The following is a 25,556-nucleotide window of genomic DNA, read 5'->3' as shown; positions in this document are numbered from 1 at the left end:
TGTTTTTAACTATTTTTTCCATGGACGAATAAAGAAATGTTATATTTCCTGGATGTCCTATGGCAGCACAGCCATGGATGGGTTTAAAGTGACTGTGCTGCCTATGGACGACAGGAAATAAAAATTTCAGGTAAATACATTTTCGCTGTCTACTACTTCCCGGTGCTGGATATTTCCTTCTATATTGCACAGTGTCAGAACTAACTATCTCTGCTTCCTTCATCTCAAGGAGTGTGACGTGGGGAAGAGCACTGGGGTCATAAGTAGATTTGGAGTGGAGTTTGACTTTAATTCACACTTGGTAGGTTTTTCTATACAGTAAACTGTTCTTTTAAATAAATAGGCAGGACCGTAGCCCAAGTCTTTTTCTAGTAGTAGGGTTTTCATGAACACATATCAAGACTGGGTGTTAGGCTACATGCACACGACCGTATGTGTCCGTATGCCATCCGTTTTTTTTTTTTTGCGGATCCATTGTAACATGACCTATTCTTGTCCGTTTTAGGCAATGTTCTATTTTTTTTTGCGGGGCTACGGAACGGACATACTGATGCGGACAGCACACGGTGTGCTGTCCGCATGTTTTGCGGACCCATTGAAATGAATGGGTCCGCATCCTATTCGCAAAAAAAACAGAACGGACACGGAAACAAACAACGTTCGTGTGCATATAGCCTTAGACTGTAAGCATCTTATTTTCTGACTTCGCTTCCCTTAGTTCTGAGCTTCTCTGCTTGTCAATTATTTCCATCTCTCTCACTTTCTGCAAATGAAAGTAAAGACAAGTTAAAATTGAGACAACTACAAACAATACACAAATGTTTCATCCTGTAAAATGCAGGTTACCTGTGAAATCTCTGTATTGATAATAGTGTGGTACTGCTTTCCTCGACCCAGAGCTTCCATCTCTTGTAGGAAATCCCATCTCTCTTGGATTTCTGCAACCACTGAAAAAACAGTAGGTTACAATGGAATAACTCAGTCATGTGCGTTAGGCTGCTTTCACACATCCGATTTTGGTGATGTTTTTATGTTTTAGTGCAGTTTTCTGTGCTAAAAACGTCAGCTCCAGATTTTAGCTGAAGGTCTGTGAGAAATCTGAAATGCAGGACACACACATTTTTTCTACTGGTGTTTTTGTTCATTAGGTGGTGTTTTTTTTTTTATTGTTTTGCTTTCTTTTTAAAAAACGCAAAATGCTGGAGCTCTGGTGTTTTTACATTTTTCACTATAGGGGGGGAAAAAAAAAAGAGAAGACAACATGTGCCCTGTAGGGCATAAGTGTCTGATCAGCAGGGTCCCATTTCTGGGGCCCTGTCGATTACATGAACTGGGGCCTGTTCTCTCCTGCAGACATGCATGCACACTGCTGCTCCATTCGGCTCTATAGGGCTGCCGAAGATAGCTGAGTGCTTGTACTCGGCAATCTCCGACAGTCCCATAAAGAGTTGAATGGAATGGTGGACATGCATGCTTGTCTGTCGCATCATTCAAATGGGGAGCACGGGACCCCATTCTTATGATTGGTAGGGGCCCTAGCAATCAGTCCCCCGGGAAGTCAGACACTTATTCCCCATCTTCTGAATAGGGGATACCTTGTCTTCATGGGACAACCCCTTTAAGAAAAGATGTGGAAAACAGTGGCAGGTTCAGTCTGGTGCACACTGCACAGGACAGCGGAAGTCAGTATTGAAAAAAAAACCTCCAACAGTCCAGAGGAGCTGAAGGAACCTCAAATGGGAGTTTTTATTTATTTATTTACAGTCAGGTCCATAAATATTGGGACATCGACACAATTCTAACATTTTTGGCTCTATACAGCACCACAATGGATTTGAAATTAAACAAACTAGATGTGCTTTAACTGCAGACTGTCAGCTTTAATTTGAGGGTATTTACATCCAAATCAGGTGAACGGTGTAGGAATTACAACAGTTTGCATATGTGCCTCCCACTTGTTAAGGAACCAAAAGTAATGGGACAATTGGCTTCTCAGCTGTTCCATGGCCAGGTGTGTGTTATTCCCTCATTATCCCAATTACAATGAGCAGATAAAGGGTCCAGAGTTAATTTCATGTGTGATAATTGCTTTTGGAATCTGTAGCTGTCAACTCTCAAGATGAGATCCAAAGAGCTGTCACTATCAGTGAAGCAAGCCATCATTCGGCTGAAAAAACACAACAAACCCATCAGAGAGATCGCAAAAACATTAGGTGTGGCCAAAACAACTGTTTGGAACATTCTTAAAAAGAAGGAATGCAGCGGTGAGCTCAGCAACCCTAAAAGACCCGGAAGACCACGGAAAACAACTGTGGTGGATGACCGAAGAATTCTTTCCCTGGTGAAGAAAACACCCTTCACAACAGTTGGCCAGATCAAGAACACTCTCCAGGGGGCAGGTGTATGTGTGTCAAAGTCAACAATCAAGAGAAGACTTCACCAGAGTGAATACAGAGGGTACAACACGAGATGTAAACCATTGGTGAGCCTCAAAAACAGGAAGGCCAGAATAGAGTTTGCCAAACGACATCTAAAAAAGCCTTCACAGTTCTGGAACAACATCCTATGGACAGATGAGACCAAGATCAACTTGTACCAGAGTGATGGGAAGAGAAGAGTATGGAGAAGGAAAGCAACTGCTCATGATCCTAAGCATGCCACCTCATCAGTGAAGCATGGTGGTGGTAGTGTCATGGCGTGGGCATGTATGGCTGCCAATGGAACTGGTTCTCTTGTATTTATTGATGATGTGACTGCTGACAAAAGCAGCAGGATGAATTCTGAAGTGTTTCAGGCAATATTATCTGCTCATATTCAGCCAAATGCTTCAGAACCCATTGGACGGCGCTTCACAGTGCAGATGGACAATGACCCAAAGCATACTGCAAAAGCAACCAAAGAGTTTTTTAAGGGAAAGAAGTGAAATGTTATGCAATGGCCAAGTCAATCACCTGACCTGAATCCGATTGAGCATGCATTTCACTTGCTGAAGACAAAACTGAAGGGAAAATGCCCCAAGAACAAGCAGGAACTGAAGACAGTTGCAGTAGAGGCCTGGCAGAGCATCACCAGGGATGAAACCCAGCGTCTGGTGATGTCTATGCGTTCCAGACTTCAGGCTGTAATTGACTGCAAAGGATTTGCAACCAAGTATTAAAAAGTGAAAGTTTGATTTATGATTATTATTCTGTCCCATTACTTTTGGTCGCTTAACAAGTAGGAGGCACATATGCAAACTGTTGTAATTCCTATTACATATGTATATGTACTACTCCTGACAAAACATATGTTTAGATTTTTCATACCTATCAATGGAGGTATCCGCATCCTATCTATACAGACCACATTTCAGCATATACATTAAATTATCCCCCTCTGCAGCTGTAGTCACCAAGTGGATGGAGAATCCGAATATACTATACAGTGCAAGCACCAGATGTAACCTATGTAAAAACTTACAATCATCAAATCTGTCCCTCTCTTCCTTGTTATCATCCCCTGTCTGCAGTGGTGGTACTCGAGGAACGTCTGGCAACTCTTTCCCTGTAGCCATAAGGTTTTGTAGTCGGCTTTTCTCTTTGTTGAGGTCTCCTATGGAGTTAAGAGACAAAATACTATTAAAAGGTAAGAAAAATGTGTCTTTACATACTAAAAGTTGCATACATAAATCCTGGAGAGAATAATAGGAGGCTGGTGATCGTTTGGTTTAATACTCTTCTCCATGGCTTCAGTATTAATTGTACTGAGTCCTCAAAGTACAGACACATGCTGCATGTGCAAATGCAGAAGATGTAAGGAAGAACACTGGAGGGACTCGCCCGGTATGGTGGTGCCATACATTACCTTCTGAAACACAAAGTGTAAACTCACTAGGCCTCATTGATCATATTGTTTCACCAGTTTTCTGGTGTGAAAAAGTTGCAAACTCTGTGTTTGTGACTTTTTCAACACCGTATGCGCAAAAACTTTTGCGTTAGTGGCATTTCTCCACCGCCTTCCAGATTTTCCCAAAAAGGGGGCAGGGCCAGCAGCCCTGCCACATTTATCTTCTTTTATGCCAGTTTTCTGGCATACAATAAGACTGAAATCTAAACCAACCAGTAGCTAGCGTAGTTCAGGCGCCCGGACTGGTGAAGGCTGCACCTCATTCGTGACGAGGCGTACACCTTGTCATAAATTAGGAGCAGCCTCTGGCAGTGCACAGGGTTATCATAGACCGACGTACACCGCCGGTCTAGTATAAATCGGGCCCACTATTTTCATACATCACTTACTAGTTGCTCGAGGTTGAAACTTTTCTCTCATGTAAGCGTCACCAGCTCGGCACCTCTCTGCAGGACGTAAGCTTGGTCTTGTATTTATAATGGAGGCTTTTGCTGGACGAGATGCAGGCACTGGAGGATTAGCTTGCGTATTGCTGGCACTGGGGTGACACTGGATTGGGAGTGCACCACCACCTTTGAAAATAAAAGGTATTGTTGCATCCAACACAAGCAAGTTTCTTTTCTATACTGTAGAACTTGTCAGTTACTATACAATTTATTTGTCAAGCTATGGTCATAGGCCAGGACCAATTTTATAACCAATGGTGCCCCCTACTTGCCATTTTTAGATAGTTTTTCTCATAATTTAGCCCACATAATACCAACTGTGAGGGATTAGCTCTATCTCCGGGGTCTCAGTCACAATATTCTCGCTGACAACCGTGTTGAATGTCCAAACAGTGCATTTATTTTGATACCAGCACCAGCAAACACCATACAAAATGAAAACCTTTCCGTCTGGGCACTACCTAAACATATAACATGATCCCTGACTCACCTATAGAGAGCACTGTTCACACATGGAACATAAATGCGGCTTTCTCCAGCCATACAGTCTAGCAGCTTCAGGGCTGTGACCCTTCAACACGTTCTGGGGGATTGTGGCCCAGTAGTCCTCCCGACTCTGGCTTCGCGACCCTTGTTCCCAGGCGTCAAGGCGTCCCCCAAAGTTCTGGCTAGCGCCTAGCCCCGTGGCCCCTCAGCCTTGGCCTGCTGAGACCACACTGACAGAGCCTCACCAGGCCTCTGTCTGTACATTCCCCACTAACTGACACCCTGTGATCCTCTCTGGTCCAAGGAAACACCCATGCTCGAAGGGTGTGGATTGGCAGATCCCACTTCCAATCCTATCTGCCAATCCAACAAAAATCTGGCCCAAACTATACCAACAAGAACCTTGTCTCAGCAACCTACATGCTGCTGAGACTATTACCTCCTGTATTTTAGCTATCCCACCCAGCTGAGGTATCTGAGTGGGATATACACCTCTTCCCGAACTGTCCACCTTATCAAACTTATCACACACCACATAGTGTCAACATCTGAACAATATTCCCTAAAAGTGTATCCATATGTTTGGAATGTAGGTCAATTTAACAGAAGTTTTTTTCCGCATGTGGATGAAATTTCTTAAAATCTCATCTCTTTTGCAGATATTGTAAAATGCTTCGGATTAGCCACAAGCAAGTCCGCAGTGCAAAATCTGCAGCGTATCCATTCCCACTCGGACGTACCTTAACAGTGGCCATACATATTCAGCGGCGGACTGGGAACTTAAAGTAACCCTGGCAAAAAAACTAAAAGTAGCCTTATGTTGTAGGTGGGTCCAAACTGACAGAACATGTGGAAACACGAGTAGGGAGGGACAACAGAAGTAGGTGAGGCCAGCAATACTGTACTGCAGAACCAAATACCACAGTGCAGCACAAAATACTGCTGTCTGCACCAATGTATGAAAACTGTATCATTGTCCTGAAGACAGCAATACAGTTGAATTCAGTGGCCAGGTGCATAAGTACCTGATTCTCCTACATTAATTAATGCTGAGAGCATCAGATCTTCATGTGCTTGGCTGGTGGCCATGAGGAGGCCTTGGGTGGTCCCATGGGCATTGGCCCACTGGGAGATTTCCCTATAGTGTCTATGGTCATTCCTTCCCTGTACATATTAGAGTAATTGGAAGGAGATAACGGAAATCAAGTTAAAATTCACATTTTAATCCTACCTTAAATTAAACACATAGTGGTGCTGTAATACTGGCAGTCCATGCCTGCCAGTGGCACGGCTGCTGGAATGCTTCCCTGTCCTGCTGCCCTGTAGCTCTGGTGGCCTGTGCCTGCCAGCATCACCCTGCGGCTTCCTGGTGGGCATGGCTGCCGGAGTACTGATAGCTCTGCCTGCTCCACACTAGGCCTCTGTGGCCTCTCTGCTTCTGCCCATGGGGAGTGCGCATACTATCTGGCTCCTAAAGCACCAGTGCAAACACATTCTTATCAGTCCCTAACCGATGGACAGCCTTCCCTGGGTATTTATGGGAGAGTACCTGAACAAAAAGGTTCCTAGCTTGTCTAATTCCTGCAAAGTTGTGTTAAATGCTGATCTTCCATGCCCTGACCTCTGCCTGCCTCAACTTTTGGCCTGTTTACCAGATTGAAAAAACTCTGCCTGCCTTAGGCTTACCCACTGACTATGACTCTGCCTGTTCCCTTTGGTGCTATGGATCGGTGTCTTTTGACCTGCCTAGGTCAGTTGTCACCGAACAGAGACTACTCCAAGAGGTAGCAGCCTGGTGGTAGAGGGGTGAAATGGTGAATACCAAGGGGGCCACTGGGATAACACAGTTAAGGTCCTTTTACATGGACTGATGATGGCAGATTATTGGGAACAAACTAGACGTTTCTGATAATTGCCTGATCATCAGCGGAGATGAGGGATACATTTAGGCTAGGGCTACACAACGACATATTGTCGCACCAATGTCACGCAACAATTTTTATGATAGTCTATGGTGTCGCACTGCGACATGCGACGACTGCGACACGACAGTAGCAAAAAATCCATCCGAAATTGATTTTTCTGCGACACCATAGACTATCATTATAAAAATTGTCCAGTGACATTGGTGCGACATCAATGTCGCGCGACACATGTTGCAGTGTAGTTGTGCCCTATGTGTTACGTGACACATGTCGTCGTGTAGCCCTAGCCTTATATGCAGCAATCACCTCCACTGTATGGGGACAAGCGATCTATATAGTGATTGCTTGTATCCATAGGGGATCATTGTTCCTGGGCAGTAGATCATTGTTTAGACAGCACTATCTGCTGCCCAGGAACAATGATTTTTGGTACCAGCAGAATGATAAGATCACCCAAAGAACAACCATTTGCTTTTTTATCAGGTGATTGATGGCACCTTTTACACAGCCGTTTCTACAAACCCTCATCCCTGATCATCTGCCTGATCATTGGCCCCTGTAAAAGGACCTTTAGGAGTAGCCATAAGCCAAATCAGTGACACTGTGGGTCCTCCCCCACTGCGTTACAGGTACACATCCACAGAATCAAAAGACTATCCCGCTTATGGGTTTCGAACCTAAGAAGCCCAAAGGGTTCAATTCAAAACGCATAAGCAGCATAGTCTTTTGTTCTCTGTGTCTTTAATGTAATTTAGGATTAAGCACCAATTTTAATGGTGTTGACGGAGTTCCAATATCTTTTTCCATTGAGTACATGGGAAGCAGCCTGGTATGTCTCCATGCATCGCATGTATCTCCCTGCAACCTGAGAACCTGTCTTCTGCCATGGTGATACCTACATTGCTTACTTTTGCCTTTATGACTTTAGATGAATGTTGGCTGAACCCGGTGGAATTGGTTGACCATGTAACATGTATGGGGGCGTCCAAACTCTCCCCTGTCTTCAGATGTCTCAACATACCCACTCTTTTTTTCTCACAAGAGATAGACCACTGTCTACTTAGTAGTAGCAGTGTATTGCAGCTGTATCCTGTTCACTTCCATGGGATGAAGTTGTGATATCCTGCCCTTCAAACAGTTGATTGGCAGGAGTGCTGAGTTGACCGTCAGATCCCTACAAATCAGATATTTATGCCCAATCTCAAGGATATCCCATCGATATCCTAAACCAAGAAACCTTCTTCTTAGTTGATACAGTGTATGAGTAAAACAGCTGTTAGAGGGCTACCTCCTATCTGCTGGGAAAATGCTGTATACATGCAGAGTAATCTCAATTCATCCATCTACATGGGCCTTTTGGGCAATGGTAGCATAATGAGCCACCAGGGTTATGATGAACACTTAGTATAACGCCATCATGTGTTAGGCTAGTTGCAGACTGGGGTCTGCGCACTCCGGCATTGCTGGCTCTGTCGGGCCCCTTTCACTATAATGGGGACCGGCAGAGATCCGGCCTATATGCTGAGAATCGGATGGAAGGAAACCGCTGATATTGCAGAATATCACTAAACTTACTTTGCACTTGTTCCCTGATCTGACGCTGCTGGAAGTTTGTCAGCTTAGATTCTTGCATCATCACTGAGGAAAAGAAAGACATTTTGGTTTTCTGTTAACTGACATCACTCCCATTAACAGATCAAAATACCCCACACTAATAAATCACGGACAGATATTGAATAACTTTATTAATTTCCATCAAAATAGTGAAAATATAAAATCAATCACAACAACGGCATGCACATATAGAAAAAGGAGGATACAGCGGTTCTATTGTGTAATCTTATGTAATAAACGGGCCTAATTCGACTTAATAAAGTGCTCATCATCACATCTGATGGGTACACAATAAAATGTGCACGGTGCTGGCTAGTACAAAATACATATGTCCCAGGGCAGTAGAAGATGAGGACAACAATACATAACAACCAATAGTGAAATCACATATTACATACAAAGAAAGAGCCCAACATACTTCTAAAATACAGACCAATATGCCTCCTTTTAGCCCAAAATGAGTAAAATGCAATAATAAAAAAAACTGCCTCCGAATTGTACATGGCCTTCAAGTTCATATCTGCTCTGGTTTCAAGAACAGAAAAATGATTTCATTGTGCTCTAATGGCAGCACCAAGAATTCCGGCTGTTCTGAGATCAGAGGAGGGTTATTCATCACTTCATAGTACAGGAGAAGGTTTAGAATTATAGTGGACGTTTTAACACATCTCTAATTACGCACTCATTTTAACAAAAGAGGCAAAAAAACATAACGTTACCTTTAATCAGATCTTGAGTCTCTTTGCTGTACGGAGGTGGCTTAGTGCTGGTCCAAAATCCAGTGCCCATCGGTACTTGCAAATTTTCGTACTTCCGAGACATACTGGGAAGGCTGAAGGCTACAACGATTGGTTAAAAAGACCATATGGGATCACATTAAAACTAAATTAATTTATTTATTTAATGTTCTTTGGAGAGCTGCAAATGAGACAAGTAAAAAAGTACATTTTCACCTTTTAAAGGGCATCTGTCAGCAGATCTGGACCTATGACACTGGCTGACCTGTTACATGTGCACTTGGCAGCTGAAGACATCTGTGTTGGTCCCATGTTCATATGTGCCTGCATTGCTGAGGGAAATGATGTTATAACATATGCAAATGAGCTTCTAGGAGCAATGGGGGGCGTTGCTGTTACTCCGAGAGGCTCCGCTCTCTCTGCAACTGGCATGCCCTCTGCACTTTGATTGACAGGACCAGGTAGTGAAAATATCATAACGCCTGGCCCTGTCAAAGTGCAGAGGGCGCAGGAGTTGCAGAGAGAGTGGAGCCTTTAGGTGTAACGGCAACACCTCCATTGCTCCTAGAGGCTCATTTGCATATATTAAAGCTTTATTTTTCTCAGCAATACGGGCACATATGAACATGGGACCAACACAGATGTCTTCACACATGTAACAGATCAGCCAGTTTCATAGGTACAAATCTGCTGACAGATGCCCTTTAAATTCTGTAGCTTCACTGTCCCTGGTCCAGTGGTCCAGCACTGGTGCCTTGTGTACCATATCACCAAAAACATCTTTCAGACGCTGGCTGCAGCGTTCACGTGCATCTCTGACTGGGCAAGGGACCTGCAGGAGACCACTAGACCAGGAGGGCAGCTTTTTATTTTAAACCCCGTGTTTTTTTTCAATTCGCTGGAAATATTTTTCAAATGCAGTTTACAAGTAGATGCCCTCAGAGCAGGGCCGGATTAACGTAGGGGCTGATGGAGCTGCAGCTCCAGGCCCCTACCATAAAATAGGCCCATCTGCCAGCCAAAAGGCCGTCGGGAGGGTTAAAAGTCCTCTGTTGTACACAGCGCAGCGTCACACAGCACACAGTCAATGCAGAGACGCTCACCTCACGCTGGCAGCAGGGAGCCTGAGGGAGGGACTCGGGAGGAGCGTAATATGATCCTAGAGTGGAAGCTGCTTCTGCCAGCCCCTCCCCTCCCCGCCCACCAACCAATCAGAGCTGAGGCAAGGCAAGCACTTCACAGGTCCTGTAAGGGAACTGCACAGTGTAAAGTGTAGTTCCCAGGTTAGAACAGTGCATCTGCCAGGACCTGTGATGACATCATCTTCAGCATCACAGGTCCTGCAGAATCTAGCAAAGGAACTGCACCAAAAATGGTGTAGTTCCTAGGTTTCAAAGGTACATCTGCCAGGACCTGTGATGACATCATCACAGGTCCTTCAACCCCTAACAGCAAGTATTTGAAGTTCACAATCAGCTCTGCATTGATCCATACAGACTGGAATGGAGTGGTAAGAGGAGGTCCTCCACTTCTCATCATTTACCCCCCCTCCATGCCCTGTTTTTACTCATTGCTCACTCATGTATAATACTTCAGACAGGTACAGTGACCACAACCTCATGTACTTCACACACACAGTGACTATAATGCATAACTGACCACATATTTCTATAAACACTGCACCTACAGTATTATACCTTGTATGTCTCACATATATATATATATATATATATATATATATATATGCACACACACACACACACACACACACACACACACTCTGCATATATTAAACAGTATTATAGATGCAATATGTACAGATATATAATATATATTGCAGTGTACTGATATGTGAGGTACAAGGTATAATATATGCAGTGTGTATAGATATATTGTATATACAGCAGTGTACTGATATGTTAGGTACGAGGTATAATAGATGGTGTGTACAGGTATATTGTATATACAGCATTGGATTGATATGTGAGGTACGAGCTGTAATTTATACCTCATATATCAGTACACTGCTGTATATACTATATACCTGAACACACTGCATATATTATACCTCGTACCTCACATATCAGTACACTGCTGTATACACTATACATCTGTACACACTGTATCTATTATGCCTCTTTTGTGTGCCAGGCCTGTTTTGTAATCCCAATCCGGCCCTGATGCATAAATTATAAAACAGCAGCAAACATAGTTCATGGAACAAAGAGAGAGGCCTGGAATGGGTAGTAGGAGGGGCTATAAAAGGGGAATGGGGGCCCAATTTAGATTCTTGCTATGGGGCCCAGTGATTTCTATGTACACCTTTGACAGGAGCAGAGAGATAAGAGAAGTGACAGATGACACAGAGTTTAGATTACAGGTTGAATTAACCCTTTAGGATCAAATTGGCTTCTCAGGAGATAAATATGTTAAAGGCATCTCATTCAGTAGCTATATAACTAAGGCTACTTTCACACTAGCGTTCGGGTGTCCGCTCGTGCGCACCGTTTGAAGGGGCTCACGAGCGGCCCCGAACGCATCCGTCTGGCCCCAATGCATTCTCAGTGGAGGCGGATCCACTGAGAATGCATCCGCCTGCCAGCGTTCAGCCTCCGCTCCGCTCAGTGAGCGGACACCTGAACGCTGCTTGCAGCGTTCGGGTGTCCGCCTGGCCGTGCGGAGGCGAGCGGATCCGTCCAGACTTACAGTGTAAGTCAATGGGGGCGGATCCGCTTGAAGATGACACAATATGGCTCAATCTTCAAGCGGATCCGTTCCCCATTGACTTTCAATGTAAAGTCTGAACGGATCCGCTCAGGCTACTTTCACACTTAGAAAATTTTCTAAGTTTTAATGCAGACGCATCCGTTCTGAACGGATGCGAACGTCTGCATTATCGGAGCGGATCCGTCTGATGAAACATCAGACGGATCCGCTCCGAACGCTAGTGTGAAAGTAGCCTTAGGGTGGGTTCACATCTCCTTTATGGATTCCATTAAGTGGGGACTGTGGGGACTATTTTATTATCAGCCAGTGACTGTGTTACTGTAATACTGTTATCAGTTCAGCACATAGTTTTCCCTGTGCGTGCATTCACATTTCACTTCACTTGGTTCGTTGTACTACTGTCAGTGTCAGACTGTTGTCCCTGTGGGTAACCATGCACAACAGACAACAATGCACACCACAGTGACAGCTCCTGAGTCCTGTCCTGAGTACTCCTGTCCGGCGTCAGCCTCAGCTTCCCTTCACTATCACTATAATCAATCACTCTTCCTGATCCTGACTCACTCATTAGAGAGCTGAAGAGCCGACTGAGTCAGCAGCAGCAAGTGAATCGAATGGATAGCATCTGCGCATGCGCACCGGCACCTAGAGTCTTCAGTTCACTTGCGAGTCAGCTCAGCAGTCAGTGACTCACCAAGTGAACCAAAGATCCGATTCATGAATCGGTTCATTTGAATGAGCTGATTCAAATGAACCGATTCATCTGAAAGATCCGAACTTCCTATCACTACTGAGGTCATATCCGGCGGGCCGCGGCATTACAGGAACAGCACCAGCTGCTCTGACGTCCTGCCGCCGGATATACGTCACAGGATATCCGGCGGCAGGACGTCAGAGCAGCTGGTGCGGTTCCTGTAATGCCGGCCCGCCGGATATGACCTCAGTGCGCCCGCGGTTATCCCTCCTGCACGCTGCGCTGTGTACAACCTACTCAGCAGTTTCGACCAGCACACGGCCCACAGCGCTCAGCCACACCAGCCCGTGAGACAGCAGGAGCTTCTGGAGCAGGGCAGGTATCAGATAAACTCATCCAGTTGGAAGGGAGGGCAATCATAGTGCTGTTCTGATTTATGGACACAGCTCTCAGCATGCTTAGCCAGCCTTCTATCTGGCTGTTTCTGAGCCTGTGGACTGTGACTCTCAAGAAGCACAGCCAGATAGAAGGCTGGCTAAGCATGCTGAGAGCTGTGTCCATAAATCAGAACAGCACTATGGAAATTACTGACTGGCTAAGCATGCTGAGAGCTCAGTCTAAATAACATAACACATTAAAGAAATTACTGTTTCTAGCTGCTAGTCCACAGTCCACAGTCCACAGCAGCTAGAAACAGTAATTTCTTTAAAGGGATTCTGTCACCAGGTTTGACCCCTGTCAGCTAAAAATATGCTGATGTTCAGGGCGTCTTCACGATTCCTAATGTGGGCTTATAAATGTCATCTGTGGGCTTATTTAGCTAAAAAACAGCTTTTACTAACCTGTCAGTCAAACAAATAAGGTGCCCAAAGGAATGTTAATGGGTGCAAGATGCCCGCCGCACCCACCGCCGTTCGTGCCCAGCGCCGCCTTTCCGGACTTCTGCACCGCCTCCTAATCCTCTGTGCCGCCTCTCGCTCTCCCTCCCTCCCCCCTCCTTCTGCTGTAAGATCTCGCGCTTGCGCACAGGGCTCTGCCTGATGCGCCCGTGCAGACTTCTCCATTTGGCTTCTTACAGCGAAGTGCGCATGCGCCGGCACTTCGCTCAACCCCTGTATGCGCAAGATCTTACAGCAGGAGGAGGGGGGAGGGAGGGAGAGCGAGAGGCTGCACAGAGGATTAGGAGGCGGCGCAGAAGTCCGCAAAGGCGGCGCTGGGCACGAACGGCGGCGGGTGCGGCCGACACCTTGCATTCATTAACATCCCCTTGGGCACCTTATTTGTTTGACTGACAGGTTAGTAAAAGCTGTTTTTTAGCTAAATAAGCCCACAGATGACATTTATAAGCCCACATTAGGAATCGTGAAGACGCCCTGTACATCAGCATATTTTTAGCTGACGGGTGAAACCTGGTGACAGAATCCCTTTAATGTGGTATGTTATTTAGACACAGCTCTCAGCATGCTTAGCCAGCCTTCTATCTGACTGGCTAAGCATACTGAGTGCTGTGTCCATAAATCATAACACAGCTCTATGAAAATTACTGTTTCTAGCTGCTGTTGTCCACAGTCCACAGCAGCTAGAAAACAGTAATCTTCATAGTCATGTTAAATGATCACTATAGTGTCAGGAAAACAAAGCGGTTTTCCTGACACTATAGTGCCCTGAGGGTGCCCCACCCGTGGTCCCCCTCCATGTTGCCAAGATAGAAGCCAAATGAAGGGGTAGTTGCAGGAACAAAATACTTTAATGGTATCGATAAAATATATATGTAATTAAGACACTGAGTGCAGTTCCATAAAAAGGCCCAGCAAAATCCTCAGCACCAGGCCCATGATGCTCTTAATCCGGCCCTGCCTCAGAGGGTCACATACATAAATCACAAGACTATCCTGACAAATAGCATTCCCTTTGTAGAAGCAAGAGGTGAACGCCATTGAACTCTAAGTGGAGGTGTATGGCGACATCTCCTCTGCTGTGGCTGGTGTGGGGATTCACTCTGGTAGTTAAGCGGGCACAGTACAGAGGCAAAATACAAGTTCGTAATTCAAACTTCAGTGTTTATTCACACATGGTGCCAAAAACAAAACGGCACTTTTGCAGTGTTGGTGTTACTTCACACCCAATGGAAAGTTAAAGAGGACCTTTCACTAGAATAAAACATCTAAACTAACTATACAGACACGGAGAGCGGCGCCCAGGGATCTCCCTGCACTTACTGTTATACCTGGGCGCCGCTCCGTTCTCCCGTTATAGCCTCCGGTATGTTCGTAGTTAGGCTCCACCCAGGGGAACCTTCCGGCGTCTCATTCTCCCATGCTGTAGCGCTGGCCAATCGCAGCGCTCAGCTCATAGCCTGAGAGAAAAAAAAGCCTCTCAGGCTATGAGCTGAGCGCTGTGATTGGCCAGCGCTACAGCATGGGAGAATGAGACGCCGGAAGGTTCCCCTGGGTGGAGCCTAACTATGAAGATACCGGAGGCTATAACGGGAGAACGGAGCGGCGCCCGGGGATAACAGTAAGTGCAGGGGGATCCCTGGGCGCCGCTCTCCATGTCTGTATAGTTAGTTTAGAGGTTTTATTCTAGTGAAAGGTCCTCTTTAATAAAACAAAAGTCACCTCAGAAAGTTCAAATACAGGCTTTAGGCGGCCTGTTCCCCTGACACACTGGTCTCCGCTCTCCAGCCCAGCACAGGCCCCAGATCCCAGCACACAGACCCCCTGAGCTCCACTGTCAGACAGAGGTAATCCTCTCCACCTGGCAGTGCTGGCCTTTTTTTATGCCTGGCAAAACCCGGCCTGGAACATGGGGAGTAGTCACCCACCCAGCACTTTGACTACTCCCAGTAAGAGCCGTCCCAGATCAGCTATTGCAGCATGCTAAGTACCAAGGTGTCAAACAGCAACTGCTGCTGACACATAAAAACCGGCTCTTGCTCCACCGAGGCCAGGAACCTATCATCCACAATGATTCCTTGTACCTTCTTAAACTGGTCAGAAGATGAGCTGAATCCTGGAAGTTTCAGGAACCAGAGCCGCACTGCTCAGCCAAGCATCGAGCCAGATTACTTCAGATAGTAGGTGGTCTTCTAGACACAAGTCCTGAGTTATGAGAAAGAAGCATCATATGTGATCCGTGCCAGTTTTCCGGCATAAATATAATGAAAAGTATGACGTTTGGGCCACAAGCTCTATTTATGAGGCCCCTACTCTGAAAAATAGGAACATACGCTGAAAAGTGGCCAGGGCTTCGAAGCTGTGCCAAGCACAACTCACTTACTGATGGGTTCTGACACTTTTCTAACTAGAAGACTTTCAGAAAGCCAGGCCAAGTCCAATCTGCTCTATGACAGATTCATCGCCCGGACGTCTCATGTTCATTAACCTCGGGGAGAGACTATCCGTACCGTGCGCCGATCAAAACACATTAATCAAAACTGGTGTGAAGGAGAACTGGCTTAGTTGCCCATAGCAACCAATCAGATTCCACCTTTCGTTTATCACAGCTCCTCTGGAAAATGAAAGGTAGAATCTGATTGGTTGCTAAGCCAGTTTTCCTTTACACCAATTTTGATAAATCTCCCCATTTACCGCCATTTTCTGCCCATTGCCTCTCCAGTCCACAAGTAGTTAATGTGAACGTTCATTAGTCAGTGAATGCATGACACCCTCCAAGTTGGCAGCGTTGGCCGTGTGCTAATTAAAAGCCATCTGTAGCATATACGCGTGCCAGGGAAGCGGTGGATTTATTAAAGGTACAGTAGACCGAGACATCAACATACAGGAGACTAGTAGAAACATTAAAGGGATCGTCCAAGAGTAAAAAAAAAGAAATGCAGTCATAATTGTAAGATTTTAAAAAAAGTACTGACATGTTAAGGAGCACCTGTCAGCAGGATCAACTCAAGCATACTGCTTAGTGGGGTTGATCCTGCTGATTAATGTGATAACTGTCTTGTGAAAATTGGTTGTTGGACCTTTATTCTTTCCGCACGTTTCTATGCACCAAGGGACCTGGCCAGCGCTGGAAAGCTAAGGTGCCGTGGTGCACCATGGAGAGAGGCCACGCCCCTCAGAGCACTGAAGCCCTCATTTGCATTAAGAATAAAAGATCTCTTTCTTGTAAATGCCACAACCAATGTCCACAAGACAGGTATCATTTTAATCAGCTGGATCAGCCCAACAAACAGTGTGCCTGGTTTAATAGGGTTGATTCTTCTGACAGGTGCTTTTTAAATCGCCCGCCATTCCAGTGCTAATGCTCCAGTGGTCCTCTGCTGGTCTTGGTTTATATTCCAGGATCACTGACAATGGATGACCAACGATTGGCCCGGAGCAGTGGTGCTGGAGAGTAATGAAAGACCAGCCGGGAACCCCCGGAGCAGTGGTGCTGGAGTGTAATGAAAGACCAGCCGGGGACCCCCGGAGCAGTGGTGCTGGAGAGTAATGAAAGACCAGCCGGGACCCCCGGAGCAGTGGTGCTGGAGAGTAATGAAAGACCAGCCGGGGACCCCCGAAGCAGTGGCGCTGGAGTGTAATGAAAGACCAGCCGGGGACCCCCGGAGCAGTGGTGCTGGAGAGTAATGAAAGACCAGCCAGGACCCCCGGAGCAGTGGTGCTGGAGTGTAATGAAAGACCAGCCGGGGACCCCCGGAGCAGTGGTGCTGGAGAGTAATGAAAGACCAGCTGGGGACCCCCAGAGCAGTGGTGGTGGAGTGTAATGAAAGACCAGCCGGGGACCCCCGAAGCAGTGGCGCTGGAGTGTAATGAAAGACCAGCCGGGGACCCCCGGAGCAGTGGTGCTGGAGAGTAATGAAAGAACAGCCGGGGACCCCCGGAGCAGTGGTGCTGGAGAGTAATGAAAGACCAGCCGGGGACCCCTAGAGCAGTGGTGGTGGAGTGTAATGAAAGACCAGCCGGGGACCCCCGAAGCAGTGGCGCTGGAGTGTAATGAAAGACCAGCCGGGGACCCCCGGAGCAGTGGTGCTGGAGAGTAATGAAAGACCAGCCGGGGACCCCCGGAGCAGTGGCGCTGGAGTGTAATGAAAGACCAGCCGGGGACCCCCGGAGCAGTGGTGCTGGAGAGTAATGAAAGACCAGCCGGGGACCCCCAGAGCAGTGGTGCTGGAGAGTAATGAAAGACCAGCCGGGGACCCCCGGAGCAGTGGTGCTGGAGAGTAATGAAAGACCAGCCGGGACCCCCGGAGCAGTGGTGCTGGAGAGTAATGAAAGACCAGCCGGGACCCCCGGATCAGTGGTGCTGGAGAGTAATGAAAGACCAGCCGGGACCCCCGGAGCAGTGGTGCTGGAGAGTAATGAAAGACCAGCCGGGGACCCCCGGAGCAGTGGTGCTGGAGAGTAATGAAAGACCAGCCGGGACCCCCGGAACAGTGGTGCTGGAGAGTAATGAAAGACCAGCCGGGGACCCCCGGATCAGTGGTGCTGGAGAGTAATGAAAGACCAGACTTTTCTGGCAGTTTTGAGTTATTTTGGAGCTGCAGAAAGCTCTTGGTCGTGGTCTTATTTTTCTGCTGTTACTTCTCCTCTAGGTCCCATCACTTTCACAGTTAGAGCTCATGCACACAAACATATTTTCTTTCCGTGTCCGTTCCGTTTTTTTTGCGGACCGTATGCGGAACTATTCACTTCAATGGGTCTGCAAAAAAAACTGAAGTTACTTCATGTGCATTCCGTTTCTGTATGTCCGTATTTCTGTTCCGCAAAGAAATAGAACATGTACTATTATTTTCCGCATTACAGACGAGGATAGTACTGTTCTATTAGGGGCCAGCTGTTCCATTCCGCCAAATACGGAATGCACACGGACGTCATCCGTATTTTTTGCGGACCTCAAAATACATACGGTCGTGTGCATGAGCCCTAAGCCCCACCCCCTTGTCAAGTATGATAGTAAAAAGTGTAGAAACCCTAGAGGGGAGATTTATCAAAACTGGTGTAAAGTAGAACTGGCTTAGTTGCCCATAGCAACCAATCAGGTTCCACCATTCATTTCTCAGAGCTCTTTTGGAAAATGAAAGGTGGAATCAGTGGCGTAACTAGAAATGACTGGGCCCTACAACAAAAAAATTTACGCGCCCCCTCCCCATCCCCAGCAACTTCTTCGCAACCCCCTCCCCCTGTGCAAACCCCACTCTTGTGGCTAGTGAAGATCACTCTCTGAGACCAGGCGCGGCAGCCGCACCGTCCGTTTCATACAGTGTCACTGTGTAACGCCCCAGAGTGGCATTACCCCTTCTGCGCCCTGCTACTGTCTTTATTGGTTAACCTCATGTCATCTGGTGCATTTATTCCAAGTCCTTCACAATGTGCATTCCTATTTCTATGTAACTGTTATGTTAAAATGTAATGTGCCTGGTTCACCAGCAGGTGGCAGCAAACATGGCAGAGCTACAGTTAGGTAGAATGGAACCTTCCATTCCATTCTAACCCCCCTCTGTGGAGGAGTGGGTGAGTCCCACTTCCTGCAGGAAAGGTGGGGACCAGTGAGAGTAAGTCTAGCTTACCCCCTGCTACAGGAAGGAGGGTGTGCTGGGCATGTCTCTGCTGGACGTGCCCAGGCCAAGCCAGCCAGAGCACCTTCAGCTCTGCTGGATGTGGAGGCCACAGCTTATAGTCTCAGGAGCCAGGAGGAGAGTTCCCTGGCATAATTAAGAGACAGACTACAAAGAGAGAAGCTGCAGCATAAAGAAGAAGCTAAGTTAGGGCTCTTTCACACCTGCGTTATTGTCTTCCGGCATAGAGTTCCGTCGTCGGGGCTCTATGCCGGAAGAATCCTGATCAGGATTATCCTAATGCATTCTGAATGGAGAGAAATCCGTTCAGGATGCATCAGGATGTCTTCAGTTCCGGAACGGAACGTTTTTTGGCCGGAGAAAATACTGCAGCATGCTGCGCTTTTTGCTCCGGCCAAAAATCCGGAACACTTGCCGCAAGGCTGGATCCGGAATTAATGCTCATTGGAAGGCATTGATCCGGATCCGGCCTTAAGCTAAACGTCGTTTCGGCGCATTGCCGGAGCCGACGTTTAGCTTTTTCTGAATGGTTACCATGGCTGCCGGGACGCTAAAGTCCTGGCAGCCATGGTAAAGTGTAGCGGGGAGCGGGGGAGCAGTATACTTACCATCCGTGCGGCTCCCCGGCGCTCCAGAGTGACGTCATTCTGGAGCGCCCCGGGAGCCGCACGGACTGTAAGTATACCGCTCCCCCGCTCCCCGCTCCTACTATGGCAACCAGGACTTTAATAGCGTCCTGGGTGCCATAGTAACACTGAAAGCATTTGGAAGACGGTTCCGTCTTCAAATGCTTTCAGTACACTTGCGTTTTTCCGGATCCGGCGGGCACCTCCGGCCACGGAAGTGCATGCCGGATCCCAACAACGCAAGTGTGAAAGAGGCCTTATATAGCAAGCCTGTGAGCACAGCAGAGCCAGAGAGCAACAGATGTAGCATAGTTTGCCTGCCAGAGTTTTAATGCCAGCGCCTGCTGGGACCAAGACAAAATTTGAAGATTGTGTCTGATGAAAGTTTATCAAATTAAAGCTGCTATTCAACTTCATCACAAGATCTGGACTCAATTATTTCTTCAAATTCCTCAACTATTCCCCCCCTATTTGTCAGCTTCTGAGCCAACGCCTGGGGTCCAGCCGTATCCAGGTAGGAGCACTGTGACACAAAACATTAAGGGACATTTTAGGCTACCCTATACCACTCGCCATACCTAAACCTGGGTGCCACCACCAATTACAAAAGGGGCCCTGGCCATTGCCGCTGCGTTGCAACTGTATATAGTGTCATCATTGTATAATACTGTTGAGGGGGCCCTCAAATGCGTCAGTCTTAAGTCTATTGGGCCCACCAGAAGAAATAAGGTCTGAGAGCCCACCCTCTTTGCATACAGGACCTTAAGGGCCCTGCTTTGTTAGGGCCCATTATTTTCAGAGCTTGGGCCCACCGGAGGAGCCTCTGGTACTCTGGTGGGGCAGTCCGACCCTGCCTGACAATAAAATCCTTTAGTCCTCCTCCTGGGCGGACCCCTTCTGAGTTTGGGCCAAAAGTAGCCGCTTCCCCTTTACCTACGGCCCTGGGTGGAATCTGATTGGTTGCTATGGGCAACTAAGCCAGTTTTCCTTTTCACCAGTTTTGATGAATTTTCCCCTAGATGATTTTTAGCATATACACATTAGTAAACCTGGGCCACGTTTTAAACATGTGTCAACTGTACCAGCCACGTGGCCAGTTTAGGCCTCTTTCACATGAACCATACGGATTGTGTCAGGATCTGTTCAGCAAAAAAACGGATGGTTTTGCACATAAGTTCAGTCAGTTTTGTCTGCGATTGCGTTCAGAGTTTCAGTTTTTACCATGCGGGTGCAATCAGTTTTGGATAAAAGAATAACAATCTACATCTCCTAGCAACCAACAGTGAAACGCATCGAATCCAGATGCCTTCGGATGCAATCCGTTTTTCACTGAAGCCCCATTCACTTCTATGGAGCCAGAGATCAGTGAAAAACACGGAATATGGAACATGCTGCGATTTTTTTCTGAACGCAGAAGTGATGCGTGAAAAACAACGTGTATGTGCACAGACCCATTAAGATGAATGGGTCAGGATTCAGTTCGGATGCTATGCTTTTGCATAACGCATCGCACCCAGACAGAAAACTAACTCGTGTGAAAGAGGCCTTACAGTAATTACTTGGGCCACACAGCTGCGGCCATGACAGTATGATAAGGAGATACTGCAGTCTCTTGCAGGATGAAGCGGTGAGAGCCGCAGCCTCCTCACAGCGCCATACATTGTATAGTGGCTGTGCTTGGTACTGCAACTCAGCCCCATACACTTCAAAGGTGCTGAGCGGCTCCTGCCTAGGAAGAGACCTAAGGCCTCTTTCACACGGGCGTTGCGGAAAAATGTCCGGGTGCGTTGCGGGAACACCCGCGATTTTTCCGCGCGAGTGCAAAACATTGTAATGCGTTTTGCACTCGCGTGAGAAAAATCGCGCGTGTTTGGTACCCAAACCCGAACTTCTTCACAGAAGTTCGGGCTTGGGATCGGTGTTCTGTAAATAGTATTATTTTCCCTTATAACATGGTTATAAGGGAAAATAATAGCATTCTGAATACAGAATGCTAAGTAAAACAGGGCTGGAGGGGTTAAAAAAAATAAAAAAATCATTTAACTCACCTTAATCCACTTGCTCGCGATGCCCGTCATCTCCGTCTGACTCTTTTACTGTATAGGACCTGTGGAGAGCATTAACTATAGTTTAAGGACCTGGGATGACGTCACTTTGGTCATCACATGGTACGTCACATGATCTTTTACCATGGTGAATCACCATGGTAAAAGATCATGTGACGTACCATGTGATGACCGGAGTGACGTCATCCCAGGTCCTTAAACTATAGTTAATGCTCTCCACAGGTCCTAGACAGTAAAAGAGTCAGACGGAGATGACGGGCATCGCGAGCAAGTGGATTAAGGTGAGTTAAATGATTTTTTATTTTATTTAACCCCTCCAGCCCTGTTTTACTATGCATTCTGTATTCAGAATGCTATTATTTTCTCTTATAACCATGTTATAAGGGAAAATAATAAGGTTAGGGTCTCCATCCCGATCGTCTCCTAGCAACCGTGCGTGAACATCGCACCGCATCCGCACTTGCTTGCGGATGCTTGCGATTTTCACGCAACCCCATTCATTTCTATGGGGCCAGCGTTACGTGAAAAACGCACAAAGAGGAGCATGCTGCGATTTTCACGCAACGCAAAAGTGATGCGTGAAAATCACCGCTCGTGTGCACAGCCCCATAGAAATGAATGGGTCAGTATTCAGTGCGGGTGCAATGCGTTCACCCCCCGCATCGCATCCGCGCGGAATACTCGCTCGTGTGAAAGGGGCCTAAGGGCCAGTTCACACAGTGTTTTTGTAGCACTGATTTGGGAGCATTTCCAGGTCAAAATCAGCTCCAAGAAAAAACCTCAGAAGAGGCTCCCATTCATTTCAATGGGAAGCAGCACTTGTTTTTTGGGGGGAGGCAGAATCCATGCTGAATCTCCCTTTGAAATGAATGAAAAGCATAAAAAAAACAGCTCAGTGTAAATTCATGTGTTATTTGGCATGGATCCGTGTCAAAAACCTAGAGCTGAAAATGCCAAAAGTGTCCAAAAAATACATCGAAAACGTGTCAAAAACTAAAAATAAGAAACAAAAGCAAAAAAAAACATTTTAAAAAAAGTGTGGATTTCGTGCTGAAATTTAAAATACGTTTGTGTGAACATACCCTTAGCGCTCACTGATGATAATCCAAATCAAATTTCTGGATGACCCCTGAAGGGCATGTCCACATGTGCCTAGAAATTCACTGGAAAAGTCTAGGCTCTCCAGCTGTTGTAAAACTACAACTCCCACCATGCCCTGCTGTAGGCTGATAGCTGTAGGCTGTCTGGCATGATGAGAGTTGTAGTTTAGCAACAGCTGGAGAGCCTCAGGTTGGCCATCCATCCCTGAATAACTGCTTTGAGGTAATGTCCACACCTGCCTAAAAATTCAGCACCAAAATTCACACCGCAGGCCAATTTATGAACTGCTTGTTTCTGATCACTGTCGTTCAGTCACCTGCAGCAATCACCCCCTCTGTATGGGATGAATGATCACTACTACGATCATTCATCCCCCTACACATTCATTGTTTGTGGGCAGCACATCCCTGTTTACACACAGCGATGTGCTGCCCACAAATGATGATTTTTTGTGCCCCACAAACGAGCCTTAAATAGACAGCATAAGGAAGGCGGACTGAGGAAAAAACACGGAGGCTGCAGCTTTTCCAACAGAGAGCTGACTGAAGGGGGTGCCAAGAGTCTCTGATTCTGGGAAAAACCCTTTAAAGGGGCATTCCGATTAAATTATCACCTGTCCACAGGATAGGGGATAACTATTAGATCTATGGAGCTCATACTGCTGGGCACCCACTGATCACAAGAACAGGGGCCTGTACCTCATGGAGCCTCCGAAATGGAGTGAAAGCTCCATTCATTTCTATGTGAGTTCTGGAGATAGCCAAGTATGGCGCTCAGCTATCCCCGCAACTGCCATAGACAAGAATGGAGCGGCTGAGAAAATGCTACATTCATTTTGGGGGGCTCTATCGTGTACGGGGCCCCTGTTCTTGTCAGAAAACCTTAAATCGTCAGATTCCCTTACCCCATGTGACTGCCGGGGGTGTGCGCCTCCGCGCAAGCGCAGTACCAGGGCATGGGTAAGGTAAAATTACAGTGAGCGTTGACTCATGGACGCGCGACGCGCCCAACCACACGTGCGCTCTCAGGGGTAAGGAGATCTGACGGTCTTTTGTCTTGTTAAATCTCCTTACCCTCACACTGCGCACGCTCGGATTGAAGCCAGTCAGCAATGAATCTGAAGCGCGCTGTGTAGTGAGGGATTTTATAATCCTTGCGTGCGCAGTGTGAGGGTAAGTGTAACGTTCACTGTAATTTTAACTTACCCATGCCCTGGACGCACACCCTTGGAAGTCACGTGGGGTAAGGGAATCTGACGATTTAAGATTTTCTGACAGAACACTCCCACCAACTAAGGCTGCATTCACACGGGCGAGTATTCCGCGCGGGTGCAATGCGGTAGGTGAACGTATTGCACCCGCACTGAATCCTGACCCATTCATTTCTATGGGGCTGTTCAGATGAGCGGTGATTTTCACGCGTCACTTGTGCGTTGCGTGAAAATCGCAGCATGCTCTATATTCTGCGTTTTTCACGCAACGCAGGCCCCATAGAAGTGAATGGGGTTGCGTGAAAATCGCAAGCATCCGCAAGCAAGTGCGGATGCTGTGCGATTTTCACGCATGGTTGCTAAGATGACAGACCATGTGATTGGAGCATGTGATCTGACGTCACCAAAGGTCCTTTAGCCCATAGTTTATCTTTTAAAGAACTAAAGACCGGGAGAACTACGCGAACAACAGGAGAAGGTGAGTTAATTTTTTTTATTTTTTTTTAACCCTCAACTGATCACCTACTAAGCATTCTGTTTTCAGAATGCTATTATTTTCCCTTATAACCATGTTATAAGGGAAAATAATAACATCTACACAACACCGAACCCAAACCTGAACTTCTGTGAAGAAGTTCGGGTCTGGGTACCACAGTCGGTTTTTTATCACGCGCGTGCAAAACACATTGCACACGCACGATAAAAACTGAACATCGGAACGCAATCGCAGTCAAAACTGACTGCAATTGCATTCCTACTCGCGCGGGTTTGCCGCAACACACCGGGACGCATCCGGAACTAATCCGGACACGCTCGTGTGAACCCAGCCTAATAGTTATCCCCTATCTGTGATGGCTAACCTCCGGCACTCCAGCTGTGGTAAAACTACAACTCCCAAGATGCTAACCTTCTTGGCTGTTCTCAGAACTCTATAGAAATGAATGGAGCACGCTGGGAGTTGTAGTTTCACCACATCTGGAGTGCCGGAGGTTAGCCATCACTGTATGTGGCTGGAGAATAACGTAATATAACTGGAATACCCTTTGGGACCGCATTCGTTCCGCAATTTGCGGACCCATTCACTTTCAATGGGGCTGGAACGGATGCAAATCCACATTTCCTGGATCCGCATCTGTTTTTTCGGGATCCGCATCCGTTTTTTTCGGGATCCGCAATTTCGTTCCTGGGAAAAAATAGAACATGTCCTATTCTTGTCCGCAATTGCGGACCAGAAAAGGCATTTTCTATAGTGTCTGTGGTGTGCGGATCCGCAAATTGCAGGTGTCCGTGTGTGCAGATCCGCAAAACGCTTACGGACGTGTGAATGGACCCTAATGGGCACCATGTAATGCTTCATGCCCACCGTGGATGACAGCTGATCCGTTATTACACGTCCGTGCACGTACATCCATCTCCCATTCTTACCGTACAGTACCGCGCGCACCAGGGATGTTTACTGTTTCCGTAGAAACACAGGGGCGGGGTTTCCAAGGGGAGGAGTTACATT

At 46.9% G+C, this 25,556-nt stretch overlaps 1 protein-coding gene across 1 annotated transcript; it reads right to left on the bottom strand.

Moving 5' to 3' along the window:
• Positions 1 to 527: 527 nt before the first annotated feature.
• C9H22orf23 (chromosome 9 C22orf23 homolog) lies at positions 528 to 25,552 on the bottom strand. Its single transcript, XM_040408477.1, has 9 exons — positions 25,475 to 25,552; positions 15,495 to 15,615; positions 9,076 to 9,195; positions 8,318 to 8,380; positions 4,275 to 4,457; positions 3,460 to 3,591; positions 847 to 947; positions 623 to 763; positions 528 to 559 (listed from the first exon to the last, which is right to left on the bottom strand). Exons 3-8 carry the CDS (start codon positions 9,176 to 9,178, stop codon positions 677 to 679), a joined length of 669 nt encoding a protein of 222 aa, XP_040264411.1. The 5' UTR covers positions 9,179 to 9,195; positions 15,495 to 15,615; positions 25,475 to 25,552; the 3' UTR covers positions 528 to 559; positions 623 to 676.
• Between the last annotated feature and the right edge of the window lie 4 nt (positions 25,553 to 25,556).

The sequence above is a fragment of the Bufo bufo genome, chromosome 9 (genome assembly GCF_905171765.1).
Source record: "Bufo bufo chromosome 9, aBufBuf1.1, whole genome shotgun sequence".
In the NCBI taxonomy this organism is placed as follows: Eukaryota; Metazoa; Chordata; class Amphibia; order Anura; family Bufonidae; genus Bufo; species Bufo bufo.
Note: the sequence above shows the minus strand (reverse complement) of the source record. Positions and strands in the feature narration are given on the sequence as shown.

Coding starts and splice junctions, on each gene's coding strand:
- C9H22orf23 (XM_040408477.1), bottom strand. CDS start 9,178: ATGTCTCGGAAGTACGAAAATTTGCAAGTACCGATGGGCACTGGATTT. Junction 8,381..9,075: donor GACTCAAGATCTGATTAAAG/GTAACGTTATGT, acceptor TCTTTTCCTCAG/TGATGATGCAAGAATCTAAG. Junction 4,458..8,317: donor GATCAGGGAACAAGTGCAAA/GTAAGTTTAGTG, acceptor TTATTTTCAAAG/GTGGTGGTGCACTCCCAATC.